At 41.4% G+C, this 21,226-nt stretch overlaps 1 protein-coding gene across 1 annotated transcript; it reads right to left on the reverse strand.

Annotated features, from left to right (window-relative positions):
• Positions 1-2,903: 2,903 nt before the first annotated feature.
• LOC135241095 (protein S100-B-like) lies at positions 2,904-8,117 on the reverse strand. Its single transcript, XM_064311230.1, has 3 exons — positions 7,966-8,117; positions 4,288-4,432; positions 2,904-3,877 (listed from the first exon to the last, which is right to left on the reverse strand). The coding sequence occupies exons 1-3, from the start codon at positions 8,013-8,015 to the stop codon at positions 3,728-3,730; spliced, it is 345 nt and encodes a 114-aa protein (XP_064167300.1). The 5' UTR covers positions 8,016-8,117; the 3' UTR covers positions 2,904-3,727.
• Positions 8,118-21,226: the final 13,109 nt, after the last annotated feature.

Genomic DNA, 21,226 nt, shown 5'->3' on the forward strand with positions numbered 1-21,226 from the left:
AAAATAATTCATGTGTGTGAATACTTTGCCCTTGGTTATACAATCAAGACAACATTGTCAAAAACACGTTTGGAAACACTCATTGCTCATTTTAAACTGAAAGAGGAAACTCCTCTAGCTAGCTAACTTAGCCAAGCACCTCAAACACCGACATCGCGAGTTATTCAGAGTTTAAGCAGCTCATCTGTACTCTTTGCGCGCTTTGGAGAAGTGCCTCAGGTTGTAAACAGGAGCAGGGAAACGTTCGCCTGGTTGAGAGCCTCGGCGAAATAGCATGCAGACCTCTTCCTCCGTAGTTTGGTGTGCGCTGGAACTTGGAATGTCATAAAATCAGTTAGCGAGCTATATGTTATGTTATGATTAGCAAATTACATTTTAGACAGCTAGCTTGTTAGCAAGCACATATTTGGATATTCAATGTTGAAACTGCAGATGCACGTTTATTTTAGTTGTTAATTGTAATTACAAAATGTATTGACGGACATCGCGACAAGCCTACTTAAGATAGATCAGCTGATTTAAAAATATGTGGGTAGTTTTTATCAGCGATGAAAGAAAACAGCTCGGTAGTGAACTGAACACCATTACACAGGCGATCTGACAAGCAATATAAATCTTTATTAGAACAAGTACAGCACAAACAGCATGTCACAAAAGAGTAACGGTAGTACAAAACTTAGTCCAGAGATATTTCACTTCGGTATAATAAGTAATTTTGTGGAGCCTAACACATTGTACTTACATAACGTTGACGGTCAGCAGGGGAGGCAAATGCTAACAGAATCGCTTTTCCTCACAGTTGTCAGGCTCCCTATTCATTAATTTTCGGCACAACCGAGAGGAACAGAGACGCTGTTAACGGACAGCAGATGTTGCTTCACGCTACAAAAACACAATGGAGTCGCCTCCAGAAAAGAATTTGTCGAAGTGCAACATCTCTTTAATCGGCTAACTTGATGTGGTTGGCAAGCTAGCTATTTAGCTTTCTTGTGAACCAGAGCTAACGTTATACTTACCTTCATAACCGAATATAAACTTCTCAAAAAATAATTTATAGCCCTTGTCCAGTTTAGACCGCTTAACGTTCACTGGCAATGCTTCGACAATGCGGATAACATCGGACAGTGAACTTTGGCAGAGCTATCAGGGACTGTGAGAACACACGTCGCTGTTTAGGCTCAATTTTTCGCTGTCAGAAATGGACTTGCGTCCGTAGCAACGGTAACCGGAAACAAAGTATCCCTACATCCGGTTTTGGTCGCCATCTTGTGAAATATTGAATGTAAACTAAAGCCGCGTTTCCACCAAAATTACCCGGAACTTTCAGTCCCAGGAACTACTTTACCAGGAACTAAAAGGTTCCTTCAGCCAATGGTTGTCTGCGTTTCCACCGGGGTCTAAAGTACCGCGAAGATTAGGCAAATTAGCCCACTGACGTTGTCGTCGGTCCATCTGTCATATGATTTCTTCTGTAACCCCATACTACCACCGTAGTAGCCTACATTATTTTCTAATAACCGGGACAGCCCGGAGGGGTTTATTTCACTTATATACAACGGGTTACCAACAATGACTATATATGGTTACTTTTGTATTTATTGATTTTCATATCCTCTCAAACACATTCATTATGTTTTTATGCGAACATTCGCTTTCATGTCTTGACATCCGAAGCGACAGAATGCATTCACATTTATATGTATAACTGGCAACAACAGCAGAAAACATGCACACGTTGTAAACAATTTGCTGTTTGATTACTTTCTCGTCATCAATTCCATATAGGCTAATGGCAAAATGACAAGAATAGAATGAAGACTCGGACTTGCGTGAAAATGTAAATGAGTAGTGGTACAGCCACCGTTTGCTTTCCTTCGAAGTTACTGCTAGCCGAGCAGCGAAGTGTGCCCTCAGGATGTGAAACATGCACCATAAATTAGTCCATAGTCTTCCTGGTCTTTTTGTGGAATTGAAGAATGGCAGTAAAATTACGGCAGTCTGAAAAAGCTAAAGGGAAGATTACTACTATTAACCTGTTATTTTACCCTGACAAAAAGTGCGGAAGGTGATTTCCAGTTTGCTTGTACTGTATCACCAATGTTAATTACGCAGAACTACCGCATACCTCACATAACTGTATCAAACGTTTTGAGTCAATTACAACGGGCTAACAAAGAAAATCCGGAAGAAAATATTCAGCAACCGAATTAATCCGTTTGAATGTTTTGGCAGCCTACGTAATATGCTGTCCCAGCACGAATGCTTAGCATTTTATAAAACGAATACTAAAGCAAGAAAAGAACAGAAGAGCACACGTTATAATTCCAAGACGTTGGCAGGCTATAACCAAAACTAGGCTACTGCGCCGCATAACATACAAGTTTGATTTGAAGTTATTATGAAAATAAATTGGTTTTCCACTGCATATTTTCAAACATGGCGGGTAATGGCGGAAAATAAATACAACACAAATGCTGCGAGTACTCGACCAATCAGAAATGTTCAGCGCTGCAAGCTCCACCTAAAAGGTTCCTGTACTTTCGGAAAGTACTACCCCCCGAGCAGGAACGTTTTGGGGGGTAAAACAAAGCCCCCAGAACTAAATTTAGACCCTAGTTCCTGCGGTGGAAACGCACTGAGTTCCTCAAAAGGTTCCTAGTTCCGGGGTATAGTTCCTGCGGTGGAAACGCGGCTTTAGTGGAGTGGTATGTTGCAGTAAGAAGTTCCAGTGCAGTTGTACTGTATATCAGCGCTCATGGAATGCCTCTTGTCCAATCAAATTACTCGACTGGAACCAGCAATATGTATGTTTCTTAAGTATACATACATATGTATGTATTATTGGATGGATGAGATGACATATTTCATATAGTACATTGTTGTAATACAGACAGAAGGCAGTATGCATTTTAATGGTGTATTTTATTCATTGGCATAATTACAAAGCAACACTTGCAAAGCATCATAACTGTCTTTTCATACCAGCTGCCATTAAATAAAATTATAACATCACAGATCTTTGCTTGCCAGCTGGGTTGACAATCAAGTACATAACATACATTTTATAGAAAAGCTCATACTTTTTTTTTTCTCTGCTCATTGAGTAGTTAGTTATTACTGTTGCGTGTGGGTTTCTCCATGTGATGTCTATTTTGGACGTAATCATGTTTCAGTTTGAACACTATCTTTTTTTTCAGAGTACATAAGCTACAAGCTGAAATATCTGAATTCTACACAGTATCATTGGCCTGCCATTGTCATGCTGTTTCAGTAAGTCCACAGGTGGGGGATGTATGCAGTGTTTGTGTTTTCACTTCCCGGACACAGTACAGTGTAAGTGTGGTGCCTGAATATAGACAACTGATCAGCTACTAATCAGGACCTGGCTCAAATCAGTGCTCTGCCTGGGCCATCCGAGACCTCTGTACAGGGGAAAGAGATCTGATCTCCTCTGAACTATACTGAATATGAAATGTAAAACTCATTCCATCCCTTTAAGTAGAGGTTTGATAATTTGCCTGAATCCAACAGGTTCTGTTGGTGTTCAGCTCTGTGTCTGATATGAAAGTGAAAGGGTCTGGCTGGGGCAGTCTAAATATCTGAGCTGAGGCAAGCTACCATCAGTTGACTGACACCACCATACTTGCTAACTCAGTATGTTGCAAAGCTTAATTTTTAAACTTGTTAAAGTAGGAAGTGTTTCGTTTCAATGCCTTTTAGCTGAGGCCTACTCGTCTTCATGGTGTTCAAAGAAGTCATGGCAGCAGATGATTACCATGGTGATGAAGGTCATGAACTCCTGGAAGTCGCATTCCGAATCTCCATCCGTGTCCAGGGTCTCCATCAGACTGTCCATCGTGGCCTGGTCTTTCACATGCTGATGGTGAAGCAGGAGAGTTTTTATTCAGAAAGACATAACTGTGGGAGGATATGAAGGTATATAATCAGTATGATGATGCCCCCTACTCTGCAGGGCACTCCCAATCAAGCATCGTTCTTCTCATTTGTATCCTATCCTGATCTTCTAGCACTTTCATGTTACACTTGTATGTTCAATCAGCACTTATTATTGCACTTGTATCGTTGTCTTGATGTTGTAGCTCTTTCATATCTCGTTGTCATGCCTCATTCTAGTTTGACTTGTCATTATTATCTGACCAGGCCCATGCTTACTGTGTGAACAGGACTTGTTCATGGCTATGGATAACTGTTGCATAATGACTATTGTACCTTATTGGACCTGTGTTTTGTAGTTAAATGTAATGTATCCATTGTTTCTTGCCTCACCCCTAAAAATGCTGACAGCTCATTGTTGATCAGGTCTTTCAGTTCACTCTTCTTCAGTTTGTTCTTGTCTCCTTCTTTCTCTGCATATTTGTGGAATACTTCAATTATGGTTTCCAGGGAATTCTCTAAATCAGTCATTTTTAACCTGCAATGCAAAGATGACAAATTAAAAAGAACACCAATATTTCATATTAGGTGTGCCTGTGTGTAAGGAATACATCATGGAAACCTGGCATTTTCAGGATATATAAAACTGATTTATATCACACCTATTTACCATAAATGAATTAAACCTTTTTAAACCATTAACAGGAAAAACCGATTGCTCTGAATGTGTAAATCTTTCAAAAACATTCCGAAAGCAGGGGTTTATTTAAGGATCAGGGCTCAGTGGCCTACAGCTGAAGAACTGCAGCAGTGGAATCAACGTCTGTCCTAAAATATTTAGCAAGCAGCTTCAGCCTTTTCATGTAGCCCCCAACTTGAATAGTGTCTGAGTGCGACCTTGAAACTAGAGATCATGTTCCACTCTTAGTAAGATAGGTAAGTTAGCAAGCTCATCCACCTTTGCTCCTTTGTTAACCTAAGGCCTTAACACCTCCAAAAACCTAGATTTAGCTAACATTAGGTAAATATATGCAGTAATGTCTGTCACTAGTTCCCCTGTTGTAATTCATACGAACAATCAACAATTTAACAATCATTAAAGTTCTGAGTTCAGTACTGGTTGTTAAAATATTAGAGCATAAAGACCTCTCATTCACTCTTGTTTGCATTAATAATAGGTAGTATTACTAGTGTCAGGATGCGTGGGGGGTTTGGACCCAAACGCAGAGGGGGAAAAATGCAAAACTCCAAATGATAAGAACAAAAGATTTTACTTAAACAAGGGAACAAAAGGGAACCAAAAGCCTCGCAGGGCAACTCTCAACAAACGGAGGAAAACTTCAAAACAACACAGGAACAAAGAAAAATTCAGAAAATCCAAAAACACAAGGAAACCAGAACATGGGCAGGAACACATGGAGCAGGTACGAGTAGAGGCTTATGCACAAACACAACCAGACATAACCAAGGATCCAGCACCTGAGTCAAGGAAGAGGGAAACTTAAATAGAACAGACACTGACGAGACACAGGAGGGCACCATGAACGATCAGGCCACAGAGAGGGAAGGGAAAACAAGACAACCAAGAACCAATAATGGGACAATTGAAAACAATCATACAATTACACAGGGGGAGCAGGACACAAAACATCTGGCGGCCTAACAGGGAAAACACAGACAGGAACACAGAACCATGACAACTAGAGCCATGTGTACTGCCCTAAGTACTACCTTGATGTGGTAAACAAGAGCTCTCATGTAACACCCAACTTGGTCTCAGTGCACTGGCTTCCAGTTTCTAATAATGGATTTTAATATTTCATTTATCACTTAAACCAAGGCTTTTAATCAATGAAAACCATTCAGCCCTCTGCACTTCATTAGATCCTCAACGGATGATATACTCACCGTCCAAGCCATGAATTTTCAAAACAAGTTGGACATCCCCATGTGTAGCACACACATTACCTTAACTACTGTTGTAGTCTTATCCTAATTTATTTTTTTATCTTTGTGACCAACATTTTTTTTCTATTAACACTAATGATTAAGCAATGTCAGTTAAACAAGTTACACATGACGTAAACACCTCCAAATGTACAGGATACTAAAGAATACATAGGCACCTTGACCAAAGGAGACTGAATCCAGGGTGCACTTTTCTCTCCAGCAGGTGTTCTTCCATTATGCAGAAAGTGTCACACAACTGAACTGAGTTACCTGGTTATGTCACCTGAGGGCATAAGTGGTATTCCAAAGCGTTCCTCAGGTACTATACTGGAATCATCTCTGATTCCCTTTAAAAGCCACCTGCGTGTGCACCTTGGTGGAATTAGCAAGACTGCAAAAAGCCAGATTTACCTCTGATGACACAGACCAGCTCATGTCTTTATTGGATAGGCATTGGCATCCATCCCTCCAGGGGGCTGGGAAACTGTAGGAGTTAGCCTAAATAAAGGACCCATGGCTTTATCCATGATAATTTGAAAATGCATGGGTAACTTCCATCCTAAACCACCTGGAAGTTTACGGAGTGGGCTTCCTTACTGTTCACATAAATACGAGCGTTCTCTGCTGAGGAGTGAAGTTGCGCGCACATGCACGCAAAGTCACCGAGAACCCCCAGCAAGCCAAAGTTGGCCACACTGTTTTACCTGTTCTTGGCTGGCAGGTGTTATGGGGAACTGAATGTATTCATTGGCATGTCGGACTAGGCATGAGGTAACTGGATATATTGCCGAACTTATGGCAGATTGGGGGTATGCCTCCAATTGAACTTAAGGGTGAACCACCCTCTGACAAAAAAGTGTAGCGCAACCCTGACTTTCACAACAATAGGGAGGGCCTAGGAACAGCAGCTATCCTAGGCCCTGAGATGACAGATGTGTGTTACAGCCTGTCAGTATAAGCGGAATTTATGGCAGCCATTCCCCATCGTTGACGGACAGGTATGTGGTCCTTGGACGATGGACCCTTCTGCCTTCGTTGTCCAATCAGGTATCCCATGGGACTGCAACTCAATGAGCGAAGGCACCAATATTTAACACTGAAAAAACAAATTATATTTTGTTCGAGTTCGGTGTATGGTAATGTTGTGGCACAAAGATTGTTTAACTCTCAAAGAAAACTAAACACCTTCAATTAAACAAAGGGGTGTTAAACAAATTCCTTGGTCTTTCTTGGCCTACCAGGCCCTTTGTGATTACTGAGCTCAACAGTGCTCTTTTTCTTATGTTCCAAACAGTTGATTTTGTTCAGCCTAAAGTTTGACCTATGTCACTGACTTTTATTTTCTTCTTATTTCTCAAACTCATTGGCACAACTCTGGTCCTTGTGTTGGCAAACATAAATAACAGACTCTAAATGCAAATGCAGAAGCCTAGAATTGAGACTAGACACCGATAACTGTCATACCTGCAGTAAGGAAGCCATTGGAAACACCTGATCAATCAAACACCTGTGAAGCCATTTGTCCCAAACATTATGGTGCACTGAAATGGGGGCTACATATAAAAAGTGCTGTAATATTAACATGGTGAAACCAAAATGTATTTTAAAAAACAGTCTTTAATAAAAGCTGGACTTAAACCACATTGTTTTATTACAAATTGTGTGTGTTACTCAACATTGCAAAACTATAATTTAAAGCTTGCTCAATAGACATTTGAAGCACCACCCTGAGTATGATATGCACAGCTATCATGTGATCACACATTTCACTTGGCAAATTGTCCATGAACCCCAATTCATTGGAAATCTCTCCTGGCCCATACAATACCGTTCCTTGAAATGTGTTCCACATTTAAATAAGTGGCACATTGTTTACAATTAACACACTGTTAACAACTGATCACCAAAACAGGAAAGATATTATATCTCTTATCTCATTTGTTATCATTTATAAATGGATATGCATGTTTTATTACATCCGAATAACAGGGTGAATAACCTGTTAATAAATGTCATTAATATATCATCAAACTCATTCTAAACAAGCTGTAGCAAAAACATAAAACAATGCACTCAAGACAGAGATAATGTACTGAAGTAGAGAGGAGAGAGTTTTCTTACCGCTGCGGAGAAGCTGCGAAGATGCTTATTTCCAGGACAGGCACTGACATGGAGGAACAGCAGGCGAGGGGGGTTTATATGGAGATGGCTGGGAGCAGCCTCCGGGACATCAGCCAGGCTCACTGACCAATGGAGCGGTCAGCAGCTGTGTGGCCGGACTGAGGCGACACCACGCTGCTCACTGCGCTGGTCAGATGGCTGCTGGAGCGTGAACCCTGCTCTGTTATCGGGGGGCTCACGTGCACCCCTTCTTTGTATTCCCTGAAGTGGTGCGACGTTACAGCCTTACTTTCTGAAAAAGTGTTTCATTGGGTTTGCATCAGTTTTGTTTCACCTATCTTTTTTTATTTTTATTTTTAAATTGAACATTTTTAGGTTCATTTGAATGAATTTGAATCGGGTGAAAATTTTAGGTTCATTTAAACAAACTTGAAACATTTCAGTTGAGAACCTAAAAAATATAGGTGTAAAAAAAATTGAAGTGAAATTTTAGGTTTATCCATAGGGCAGAACAGGTGGTTATGTGCATGGTTTTTAAAACACAAAAGGTGAATACAATTTTTCCTGTTACATAGCTTCATAGTTTAGTGACGTGCTAAGTGAAGTGCATGATGGCTTGGTATATAACGCATATGCCATATCAAATATGTGATTATATTTCATGTACAGAACATTTTAGATGACAGATTACTATTTACATTAATGATTTGTTTCTGGATGTACAGTTTACTAGCCTTATATTTATTACCATTCCCAAAGAGGACCCATCTTCTCCTGTCAAGGACTCCCCAAATCGTGATTTACTCAGTGAAATCAATAAGATGATGTCTGCCCTCCACTGTCTTACCGTTTGTTCTGTTTACTTTGTTTCTGATTGTTGAACATGTCATCGTATAATCAGGGGTTTTCATCTTTCATTCTTTCATTAGTATTGTCATGGAGATGCTGGTTGTCATGGTTCACACAAAAGGTTTGTTGTCAAGCACTGGAAAACAAAGACCGAGGAAGAGAGGATGTGGGTGGTGGTGCATGTTAATGGACGAGCCTTTATCATAGCTGGAGTTGGCCAGACGTGTATCCTCAGTGTCTTATGACTATAAATGGGAGAAAAGTTTGTTTAATGCTTTGATCTGAAGTGCCTCTGTCAATGGGTCACTATAGATGGGGGACTGAAAAAACTGCACGCTTCATTTAAACAGGGCTAAACCCAGTTTAATGGTTTTTTATTAAACTTAAATGATTCAGTGTTAAGATGTGAATACATGTAGGTTACTACATAATGCACTCATTCCGTCCCCGTCCCCTTCTTTTGGCTAGGTTAAAGCCAGCCTCATCAATATAAATATAAACGTGCTGAATTGCAGTGGCATCCAGCTCCAAGACTCTGAAACAGACAACAAGACAATATGAGAAATAGACCTAGAGCAGTCAATATGGTGAAGCACAATACACTGGATTACAGTACTATAATGTGTCTATACAGTGCTGATATGATCGTAAATTCACAGTATAGTACTTACTCGCACATATTCATAGCCCTGTTCTTTAACCCTCTCTGAGTTTCGTTCAAATGGCACCCTGTAGACCTGTTTCATCCGGATTTGGTTGCGCTGTAATACACGGTCCAATGTAGACCTAACCTGGTGAATGTTATTGAATATTGAGTTGTTTGCAATTATGTGATTCTGGATTTCTCAGAGTCTAATGGTATTGTTTGCCAGCACCACATTCACAATAGCGGTCTCCTGTTCTGGTGTGAACAGCCGGTATCTTCCACCATGGCCTGGTCGTCTCTCAGTTCTGCAGAAGATCCAAAAATATGATACGATTGGTTACAGTAAGCTAAAATAATTTTTTTCAATATGAAGTGACATTACTGTAACATTGGTCAACAATCACTGAGTAACATAGGCCTACTGATATGTCGGACTGCAGTATACTACAGTACACATACATAAAGAGCAGTAGTGTAGTGTAGATAGTAGGTAACTTACCGGTTCTCATTTCTGAATGTACGGATGATAGATGCAACCGTGTAGCGGTTCAGGTTGGGCTGAACTCTCTGCCCAGCCTCCCTCATACTCAATCCATGGTTGAGCACATGGTCAACCAATATGGCCCTGACCTGAGACAACTTTCCTTCCTCGTCCTCATCCTCCTCTTCCTCCTCTTGCTCTCACTCCTTGACCTCTAGCTCTTGCTTCACCATGACCTCCATTTTCCTCCAAAACAGGAGAGCTCACCTGTGGCCTTTTTATAGTGCTTGAATCCAGCTTCATCATTGAAAATGAACCCATGAGGCTGTGCAGCTGCATCAAAGTCCAGGACTCTGTAACAGAAAATGCACACACTGTACCGTGAATATGGTGTAACTCAAAACACAGGACTACAATGTCTACATTTTCACAAGGATGGAGGTGGAGGTGGGGGGTGGGTTGGGTCAGACACATTCAGTCAAAACTACAAGCGACAGGCAAGGCAGGTGTCCTCACAGTATTGCCCCCCAATACTGTAGACTTAACAGCTGCACCCGTTGGAGTTTATACAGGTGCAAGGCCTTTATCATGGGGATATGCTTGCTACCCAGCTCATGTTGTTATTGTAGAAAGCACAGATTTGGTTTGCGGTTGTAAAAATGCAGAAGCACAAGGACTGACTGTTACTTTCTGAAACAAAAGAAAATGGGATGTGTTGTGATACTTGCTACAGTTACGGTGAATGGGAGTGTTTCTTCACTGACGGAGAAGAACGGAGGCTTTGTTGGAGACGGTGCTGGTGAGCCTGTGTCTGGCGGTCTTTGTGTCAGACATATGATGTGCCTACGCCTGAGATGCTGGCAAGCCCCAGTGGCTCAAACAGACGGGCCACTATCAAGCGCAGCCAATCACGTGCTTTCATTGACTGCTCTCGTTTGGACGGAGAGGATAATATATTTATATTTAAACATATCAGAGTAACATGCAATGTTTAAGTTATAGTTGTATTGTGATCATAAAAAGTAATTGCGACAGGCAAAAGTAGAAAAAGAAATAAGAAGAAAAAAAAATCAGGGTTAAAGGATATAAGCAGCTATTCTGTGAGTCTTAAAGACCCCCTTCACTCAAATGTGTTTTTTCTGTAATCGTTAACTCCTCTTGGAAGAATGACTATCAGTATACAGATTGATTTTTGAGCTGAACTTTTTTACATTTTTCCACTGAAGACGAAGAGCTTCTCCGTGCTTCCCTGAAATCTGGAAACGTACACGTACAAGCAAAATTTGTGATGTCACAAATATGTCAAACCTATCATGGTCCACTGTGCAAAGATATGCACTAGAGCGGTGTGGTAAATTGAAACCTTAACACGCAGAAAGCTAACACAGTGACCTTGTGACAGTTGGTGTGTTGACTGCAGTTTTAGGATGCAATCCTGAGGTTGGAACCTTGTTCCACTCGTTACCAAAGGAGCCCATTCTAAAACAAAAATGGGAAGAATGACCTGACAGCATAGAGAGAATCTGTGTTTGTAGCGCACATTTTACAGATGACTGCTTTCTGAACCCCATTCATATATTCCCGCATTCTCAATGAGGGTAAAGGTCTAGAGATGCTATTTTCGGTAGTTCATTGAACTTTTTTGGCAGAGAAACCATATTAAACACATTATTCAATAAAGAATATTTCATGTTGTAAAAGAAATCTGGAGGGGTACTTTAAGGTTGGTTTTAAAAGAGGACGCTGAATCAGCTGTTCTAATATTCAAAGGAAGATTGTTCCAGAGCCTAGGAGATGCAACTGCAGGGTGTGGTCCCCCTTCAACCTCAGCATAAAACAGGGGTGCACAACTCCAGTCCTGGAGGGCCGGTCTGCGTGCTGGTTTTTGTTCCATCCACTTGCCTCAGCTTTAGTTATCGGACAGCTCTAAAACCTACACTTGTTCACTCGTGCACTTGCGCACAGTAAAACCTTTAGGATACACTTGCAATCTGTGGCTGTCATACAAATGTCAACACAAGATACGATTCTGCTAATTAAATAATTAAGGGCAGAAGTTGGTGCAAAATCCTGAAACGGATTGGCCCATGTTGTGCACCCCTGGCAAACCCTGGAACAACAAACCTTGATCTTTCCTATCACCGAGAGGACAACTGGCTTGGTTAGGTGACAAAAACTTAGTTACATGCAGTGCCCACCAAGAGTATGGGAACAGAGGAGTGAAATTAACTATTTTTGCTAAATACTAAATGCATTCGGATTTGAGATCAAAAAGTGAATATGTGGAAAAAGTACAATCAGTTTTTATTCCATGGTATTTACATGTATAAGTTTTACCATTTTACAGAAAAGGCTGTTTTTGTGTTGAGTTCCCCATGATCAGCTGTGCAAAACTAAGTTAATAGATGAACTTAAAAGTGAATCAAAACAATAAAGTCTAATATTTGGTTGCCTTGTCCTTAAATGCAATATCTGCCTCAAGTCTACAACCCACTGACATCACCAATCTGTCGCAGTACTGCCTTCTCACCACCAGAGGCCACTCGCTCCCTGTCCCAAGTGTTCCCCGTCATGCGTTTCCCCTTTTTAGTCCTCAGTATTGTATTAGTGTCTCGCCTCATTTTGCGCGTGTCTGTTCATTAGTTTATTGTTACCGCCTGTCTTGCTGTGTATTTAAGTTGCTTGTTCAGCCTTAGTCTCTGCTTGGTCTTTGTGTTTCTCTAGCACTGTTTGCCTGCCGCTTGTATAGTTCTCCAGTCTCCAGTGTTCGGATTTAAATTTAAAGGTCTCAAACTTTTGACACTTGATTAAGACAGAAGAGGACCTGGAGTAGCACTGACCTGATTTGGGTGAAGTTTTACTGTAGCATTTTCAAATGATCCCACTTAAAAAGTGTCCATGTAATCATTACAGGTTTATTGGAGGGGAAAAGAGAGAAATTTAATTGGAATTTCTCCCTAGATTAAAGGTCTCAGATGTTTGACACTTGTTCATGACCGAAGGGGTCTGGGGTCTGGGGTTACCCGCAAATAATCCAAATAATCACACTCCAAACTATGTAATTCAGTACAGGTTTACTGAACAAAACTTAAAGTTTTTTTGCAATCCTGTTTAAACAATATTGACACATTTTCATGACAGTCCAGATCCGTATGTGTGTAGAAACGTCTATGATTTATTTGAAATTAGTGCAGGAATTTGAATTATCCTACACCAAACTTATTTAAGCCTGTGTAATAAAAAAAGTATGTTGAAGGAAATTATAATATAAAGGAGTACAAATAAAACCTACAAACACAACACGCCTACAAATGGGAAGCTTTAACTTTGAGCTTTCTTTCATTCATCTTTTTAAGAAATGTCTCAAAAGAATGTGTTTTGAGAATGTGCTGGGCTTTCAAATTCTGGACAGAGCAGCTCCTCCTGGTCCTCTGTATCGTCCCAATGAACACATCTTGATCGTATATTCAATGCCTCAGCCTGGTCTTCTTTGGTCATTGAAAGCCTTGGCGGTGCCACAACCTCTTCCTCTAAGAGAGACTCATTTTCCTGGCGCCACTGCCAGGCAAGCAAACTGTCACTCATCACTCTTGCCAAAAGGCATATGTAACATTTGTGCAGAGATACAATTTCCATACAGGACCAGGGGAGAGTACTGTATCTTTGTAAGCTGAATACTGTTCATATCCTCATATTACTGTGTGCTCCATTACTCATTTTAGACAGTATACATGAACTGAGCACTGAGTGTTTCCTACCGTCCATTACTTGTGTCTTTGGCTTTGTAAATCTTCTGACCAAACTTTACAAATTGAGTGGTCAGGGTGGGGACCGACACTTATTTTGGAGTAATCAATTGTGATTTATAAGAGTGTCATCTGTAATTGCTTAGAATCTGCCTGCTTTGATGATTCAGAAGATGGTGACAATACGCTAATTGGATTTGCAGAACATGTTAATAAATTAACTGTGTATCTCCTCTTACTTACCTGTACATCAGTTACCCAGGATGCACCATTGTCCTCAGTTATCTCTGTTCTCCTCATGTCTTGAGTCATCCTAATTTATAGCAGAAAATGTGAACATGATGGATTTAACAATTTAATGGGAGCAGTCGCACAGCAAAAAATTAACTACTGGACAAAAATGACTTGCTGTTGATGAATTAAGGAAAATGGGGGAGGGGGTGGGGCATGATAGTTTGTTAGGGTGAAGGACATCTTCACAGTGTGAATTTACATTTAATGTTTGATTATCATCATAATTCACAATTAGGCAAGGATAGTGGGGAAATAATCTTTTCTCAGCAAAATATGTGGGTTCACTACACAGCTCAATCAGGCCCATCACCATCATGCATTGAAACAAGCTAACTCCATATTCCATGTGATTTTAAACGCTCATCTTCAATAGAACCACATGCCCCAGTCTGCATTTAATTAGAAGAAGCCATTTTGAGTTACCCCCTCATGGGTTCCAATCCACATGGCTAAAAACTGAAAACTTCTGGAATCATATTCAGAGGAGAACTTAAGGTCAGGATTTAGTGGCATTTAAATAAGATGGAAATCGATAAAGCTCTGCTCTGCTGGGGCTCCTTGGAAAAGGCACAAAATATTATCCAAATATCATTACCACTATGATTTTTTGAAAGAAAAGTTTTTTTTAGATTTGCTGTAAATAAAATTCTGCTCAAAATAACCCATGTGTAAACTGACATAATTTGGAGTGAAAGCAGAGCCCATAAATTTCATTTCCCCTGATCTGTAAAAAGTAATCTTTATCAAAGAGAAATTAAGTCTCAACACAAGAGACGCCAACGTACAAATACATTCTCAAGGTGGTGATGCGTCACTTGTGTCCCTGTAAATAAAACTCAAGGGCTGCAAGACCTATCGTGAGAAATACTAGTATGGAAACCCTTTTTCATGGGACATACAGCTGTTTCAGCATCAGCCCTCCCCTTAAAATCTCTCCAGTCAGAGAGGCCTTCACATCTGTTGGTAGAAATTGTAAAGGGGTTTGTTGTTGTTTTAATTATTGTAAGGGGTTAGCAGTTGTTATTGTTTTAATGTTATTTCAAAAATAAAAGGTAAATTATGAACTTACACAACAGTGATGTAAGTTGACATCCTGGTCCTGGGTGATATCGGACAGTCTGTACAGTTGCACAACCCATATGGTCCGGAGGTAGTCCAGCTGGGTTATGGCGATGTCCTCTTCAGAACCGAATGCATCCCAGTAGTTTTTTCTTTTGAAACGGTCAAAATTACTCAGCTATGCTATTTTGCCTTTGTCCCAATGTTCTTTTAAGAAATGATGGTGGACTTGGACCAATTTCCTCTATCCATTTATCCTTTGATCAAAGGACTTGAATTTCTTGGCAAATGGAAGAACTGCTCTTCTACCTTGATAGCTAGGCGAATAGCTATTGAAATGGAGTATAAGATAAGATACGAGCAGCACACCTTTAAGCACCTGGGCTGATTAGCTAACGCAACCCAGGTGTGTGTGCCCTCTCCACCAGCCGGCACAGCTGACACCAATCCGCCACTCCAGCGGACCGAATGCTACACACCTTCCACCCGAGAAGCTGAAGGCTAATTCGGCTTTCGCCGAGACCGCTCCCTCCTGAGTTTCGGCACCAGACTATCACGCGCCAATGTGACACCCCGGGGAGGGAGATGCGGCAGTGCTGGGGAACACCGTTGTCTGTCGCATGGAGAGAGAGAAAGCATAACCACACAAACATGAAATAATATAAACGGACACCTTCACCCTGGAGGTCCTCCTGCCGGAGGTTGTCCAGCTTGCTGCAGGCAGGTTCTCTTGACTACTATGATGTCACACCAATCAAATCTTTATTTAATATGAAGTAGACATTCAGCAATAACACAAAACAATTGTTGTGATTGGCTTGGAAAACTGACACTAAAGTAGCCACAAGCTTAAAGCCTGATATATACTTCGCTGCATGACCATTTTGGTGTCGTGCTACAAACATGAAAGTTTGCATTTATAGTTCAGCAAAGGACTGTGGAGAGGGTTCAGTTGTCTATGGTAAGGAGACGGCAAACTGCTGATGTTTACGTCTGTGAATTACAGAGAAATAGGGGAGGAATTAATTTTATATCTACTTTTTGAATTTGTCATTCGGATAAACGGAAAATAATGTTTCCATGACAATGAATTTCGGTGTTCTAATTGACTGTCCAGTCAACGCTGTACAACAAAGTATGAACTTCTGCAACATAACAAAATTCTAGAGGTGTGCGACACTGAAAAAAAGTGTCAAGCGACACTTTTTTCCATGGAAAATGCGTCATTTTTGTCATGCGACATTTGCAACGAAGTATAAATCAGGCGTAAAGCCCAGCCAGGGACAGAGCCAGAGATACCCCTCTCAACCCAGCCAAGGCCAGAGACACCCCTCTCAACCCAGCCAGAGCCAGAGACACCCCTCTCAACCCAGACAGGGCTAGAGACATCCCTCTCAACCCAGCCAAGGCCAGAGACACCCCTCTCAACCCAGCCAAGGCCAGAGACACCCCTCTCAACCCAGCCAAGGCCAGAGACACCCCTCTCAACCTAGCCAGAGCCAGAGACACCCCTCTCAACCCAGCCAGGGCTAGAGACACCCCTCTCAACCCAGCCAGGGCTAGAGACACCCCTCTCAACCCAGCCAGGGCTAGAGACACCCCTCTCAACCCAGCCAGGGCCACCTCGGGTCCCCCGGCCCACCTCGGGTCATGTGATCACTGCAATTTGCAATTAAAGAAGAGAAATCTGAGAACTAATTTAAGAAGACTCATGGATTATGTGGAGACAATTTCAAAGGACCGATTTCTTGTGTCTCAGTGTGTGGATGCAAAAAGGGGTGTGTTTGCAGTTGAAAAGTCTTTATGGTCCATCCACTCCTGTGCATGTTATAAAAAACACATGGTCACACACACACACACAGGACAGGTCAATTGTGAACTTGACCCATGTAATTTTTGAATGTGACCACATCTGGTCATTGTGCCTTTGCCCTCGTGCCAGTAATGCTAAAGTAACTCTTACACAAGTACTTGAAATCATGGTGGAAACCCATTGGTTTGGTGTGCAGCGCAAGAATGAGCTTTCAAGGAAATCTCGATAAACATTAATCGGGGCCGTGCGTGGAAGCCTGAATCACCGGCAGAGAGTTTTGATTTCCTGTTCTCCGAATCCTGGAGGGATAGTGTCTGGCCAGTTACCACTCTCTGTAACTTTAATGTTGCTGATCAAAGCACTATAGTTGGACTCCGATTGTGCTTGATTTGCTCAGCTTTAAAGAGAAGTGGTAAACATCCGATGCTGCAGATTATTTACCAGACTTGCAAAAATGTCTTTCAATAGCTGTCAAATCGTTATCCTGGGTGTAGGCCTATCTGTGGGGTTAACATGAATGAAAAACCCTATAAAATCATTCATAACACAATTTATTAGTCGAGGGATATAGGCCTAATATAATTTATTCTTTTTATTTGGTGCATTGACAATGTGTTGATCATTTTAAAACGAGAATTTTTTTTTACTATTGAAAATAAGTGCTCCAGTGTGCTCTTACAGCACTACACCCCTGGTGACATAACGAAATGCGATACTTTTTCTCGTTGAAAATACGTCATTTTTGACACTTGTCGCAAGGGTCGTGTGACGAAGTATAAATTAGGCTTAAGTGTCCTACTCAACCTGAAGCCACCCTTTGATCTTTCCATATTCCTTTAAAATACATGCTTAGTGAACATAGCCTCAATTAAAAATCGAAATTCAAATTTTGTCACATTACCATCATCGTTCAATTTCTCCTTTGAGCCGTAGATCACGTGCTTTTGGAAGCACATCATGCGCAAGGATGCGCAAGGAAGCGCAAGGAACGCAACCGATTTAAGAAAAAAAATACAAAGACAATTTAAGTGCCCCGCTGAGCTGCTATGTTATCCAGGCCATTTTTAGCGAGTATTATTAGTGAGCAAGTCCTGAGATGTCCATTGGAATCATCATGTCATAGTAAAGTAGTTCATTTTTTTGCATTGTTTGTTATTGTTTAATATGGACATTTTCCAGCAGCATCACAGTCCACATAGAACGCTGCGCAGATGTCTTCACACACCTAATGCTGAAGTTACCTTTGACATATCGATTCCGAATCAGCTGAGTATTCTATACTATTATGAAGTGGGTCGCACTTACATACTGGAGATGGAGATTACTCATTCCGTTGTTGTTGCTGCTGGTAAGGAAACTATCGCTCTTTCAAAACTTTTCAAGCTTGTGAAAACTCGACTACTGTCGCTACATTCACTACAGCAGACTTTGAAAGGATATACATTTGCATTCTTGATTTTCTTGGAGAAACAGGTAAGCTTAAATATTTCTCTCAGATGTAGCAGTGACTCCAAGCAGGGATTCAAAACATGTTGGGCTAAATTTACAGTTTGTCAGTTAATAATTGCAGTTCCTACATTATTAATTGTAGTCTGAGAAATACATTAAAAAAAGCCTAGGCTAATAGAGCAGTTTTTGTGAATTGTGCAGCAGAGAAACCTGAATATTTCCATTGTATGGTTTCATAGTAGTAATATCTGTACATGAAAAGGAAAACAAAACAAGATAGGTATTCAACAAGTTTCATTAAAATGAATTTGTGGCATTCAGACAGACAGAATTATAAAGCAATCAGCTTAGCAACAGGCAGCTGGCAAGCTCTACTATACCAGTACAAAATGCTGTTTTGAGTGCATTTCATAACACATTGGGTTTTGCTCATCGACTGCAAATATGAATATACTGTGTGTCTCTTGGCATGCCACGGTAATGTCACTTGCTGCATCAGTGGTAATTTAATACAGCCTGCCTATCAGTAGTTATTGACAACCTTTAATGAGTGTTTATGTGGTGTGTTTGAAGGAGATATCGCAGTAAGAAATGTTATAACAAATATTTTAAACATTTCATAATTTAAATATTTTATATGACCTAGTACTTATGAATGTAAATATTATATATGACCAAGTACTGTTCCAATGAATTGCATACCATGAGCGAGCAGAGGGGTGCAATTTGTTGGAATCAGCTGGTCACAAACATGCTGCCATAATTACGTTTCATAAAAAAGTATTGTTTAAATACCCTTCCCAGTCCAGCTGGCGCAAGATAAAACACACATGCACACAATCACACTGTAACTGTTCCCACAGCACCCTGTCTCTACGGCACCTCATGAATGAGTACTTCTACCATGTCATCCAGGAGGGAAGGACACCATCCCGGATCCGATTCCTTTTACAGGATGTGCTGGAACTCAAAGGAACAGCCTAGTTATTTGTGGATCAGCCTCCTTTTTCTCTCACTGCTTTTCACTCATTTCCAGTCCAAACAGCCTGGAAGAAAAGACTCATTTCCATCTAAAGAAAAATGAGGTCAGAAAAATGTTAAAGAGAAATGCTGTGTCCTTCTTTGTCTCTGTATCCATGGCTAGTGCTTGTGGAAAAATAGCTAAAAGGTTCCTTTCTGTTGTTCCCACTGTCTATTCCAGAATGACTGGCTCTGTAGGAGACGTGAGCCGGGACCTAAGACCACAGGTTCACAGGCAGGCCAAGACAGAGAGCCAGCGGGAGACGAGCCTCATGCAGCAGTTTCACCCTAAGAGGGACAACTGGCGCTATGGGAGCAATGACCTCCATTAACACCCAACCTGGAGCCTCATCCAACCACACGCATCCTGGACCCTCACCCAGCCTGGAGCTGCACCCTTCCTGGACCCTCACCCAGCCTTCTATGAAGAGGCTATCTAAAGTGGCCTGGGATGGGAGAAGGGAGGACCTCAAGATAGCCAGGACCCAGGAGCTGTACAGAAGCATGCACAGTGTCCTGGATAGGCTCGCCACCCCCCCCAAGATTCTTGGCCACCTGATGAAACAGGTGAACGAGTTCCACATCTTAGATGAACTAAAGATGACTAATGCACCTATCGCAAATTTCCTTTCGGGCCAAATTTATTTTCTTATCTGAAGAAATCTGTGAGATGTCACAAGGTAGCCTGAAACGTGGTCTCACCCTTCCACTAGTGGTGACTCATGACTCAGAAAAGCATGGTTTGTGGATTACAGATCAAATGTGAAGGCTCACCCTGTGCTGTAAACGTGTGGTGTCTCCCTGCTCACTCGCCTTGGCCCTCCTCCTCCTATGTCCAAGAGGAAGAAAAGCAGCACCAGCGGTCGCACGGCAACATGAAGTTCTTTGGCAAACTTTTAAAACTGAGGATCTGAGGACCTCGCACTGCACACTGCATGACTGGGTTTGTGTCTGTGCCATGCTTTTCTGAATTTCTGCGTCTTACAGCCTGTGAGTAGCAGTCCATGTTCAGCGGTCATAGACTAACAGTGTTTAAGTAGGGATGATGTGGCTACAGCGAGAGGAAGAACTGAACCAGAAACACTGTTTACCTGAGGAGGACGACGTCAGCTTTGTGACTGAAAAGGTGAGTGGGAGGAGTGAAAGAAGGGAGGATGTGTGACAGAGAGAGGTGGAAGGAACAGAAAGAGGGGGACAGAGAGGGAAGAGGGAGGAGAGTGAAAACAATATTATAGCAAATTTGAGCTTATGACACTACTACAAGCAACGGCATAGCAGGAGTTGCTTAGGTGGCTAGATGGGAATGGTCCTGACTGGTGGTCATCTGCTCCTTCTCCAGAAAATGGCGAGCTTAATGTGGCAGACGACTGAGGACAGCAGCAGGACCAAAGTCACACTTAAGCCTGATTTATACTTTGTGACAAAAATGAAAGTGTCACACAACGTTTTGCATTTATACTTCTGCGAAGGTCTCTGATGACAGTTCTGTTGACTTTATGGTAACAATATGCCAAACTCCTGATAGTTTGTTTGACAGTTTAAGGTTACATTTCTGAAAATATGGCAGCGCTCTGTGAAATAACACGTATCCATGACAATAAATTTCAGTGTTCCATCTGGCTGTCCAATCAGCACTGTGCGACAAAACATCCCAGAATTGTCTTGCGATGAGTAAAACAATTGTCTACCCAGTGCCAGGTCTGACACTGTCCATGAAATAAGAACACCTGGTGATAAGAGGATAGAGCAATCCCAGCTTATCAAATACTTACACTGCTTTTTGTCTTTCCATCTGTCTAGATTACATAATGGCATTTGACAGCGCCTATCAGAAGGATACACCAAAAACTAAGTCCATTATACGCTGGATATATAGAAAGTAATGCAGGAATACCGCCAAGGTC

Source organism: Anguilla rostrata, chromosome 15, assembly GCF_018555375.3.
Source record: "Anguilla rostrata isolate EN2019 chromosome 15, ASM1855537v3, whole genome shotgun sequence".
Lineage (NCBI taxonomy): Eukaryota > Metazoa > Chordata > Actinopteri > Anguilliformes > Anguillidae > Anguilla > Anguilla rostrata.

What these genes read in the sequence shown, in the direction of transcription:
- LOC135241095 (XM_064311230.1), bottom strand. Translation starts at nt 8,015, where the DNA reads ATGTCAGTGCCTGTCCTGGAAATAAGCATCTTCGCAGCTTCTCCGCAG. An exon ending in TTCGCAGCTTCTCCGCAGCG is followed by an intron (nt 4,433 to 7,965) that starts GTAAGAAAACTC and finishes TTTGCATTGCAG; the next exon opens with GTTAAAAATGACTGATTTAG. An exon ending in AGCTGTCAGCATTTTTAGGG is followed by an intron (nt 3,878 to 4,287) that starts GTGAGGCAAGAA and finishes CTTCACCATCAG; the next exon opens with CATGTGAAAGACCAGGCCAC.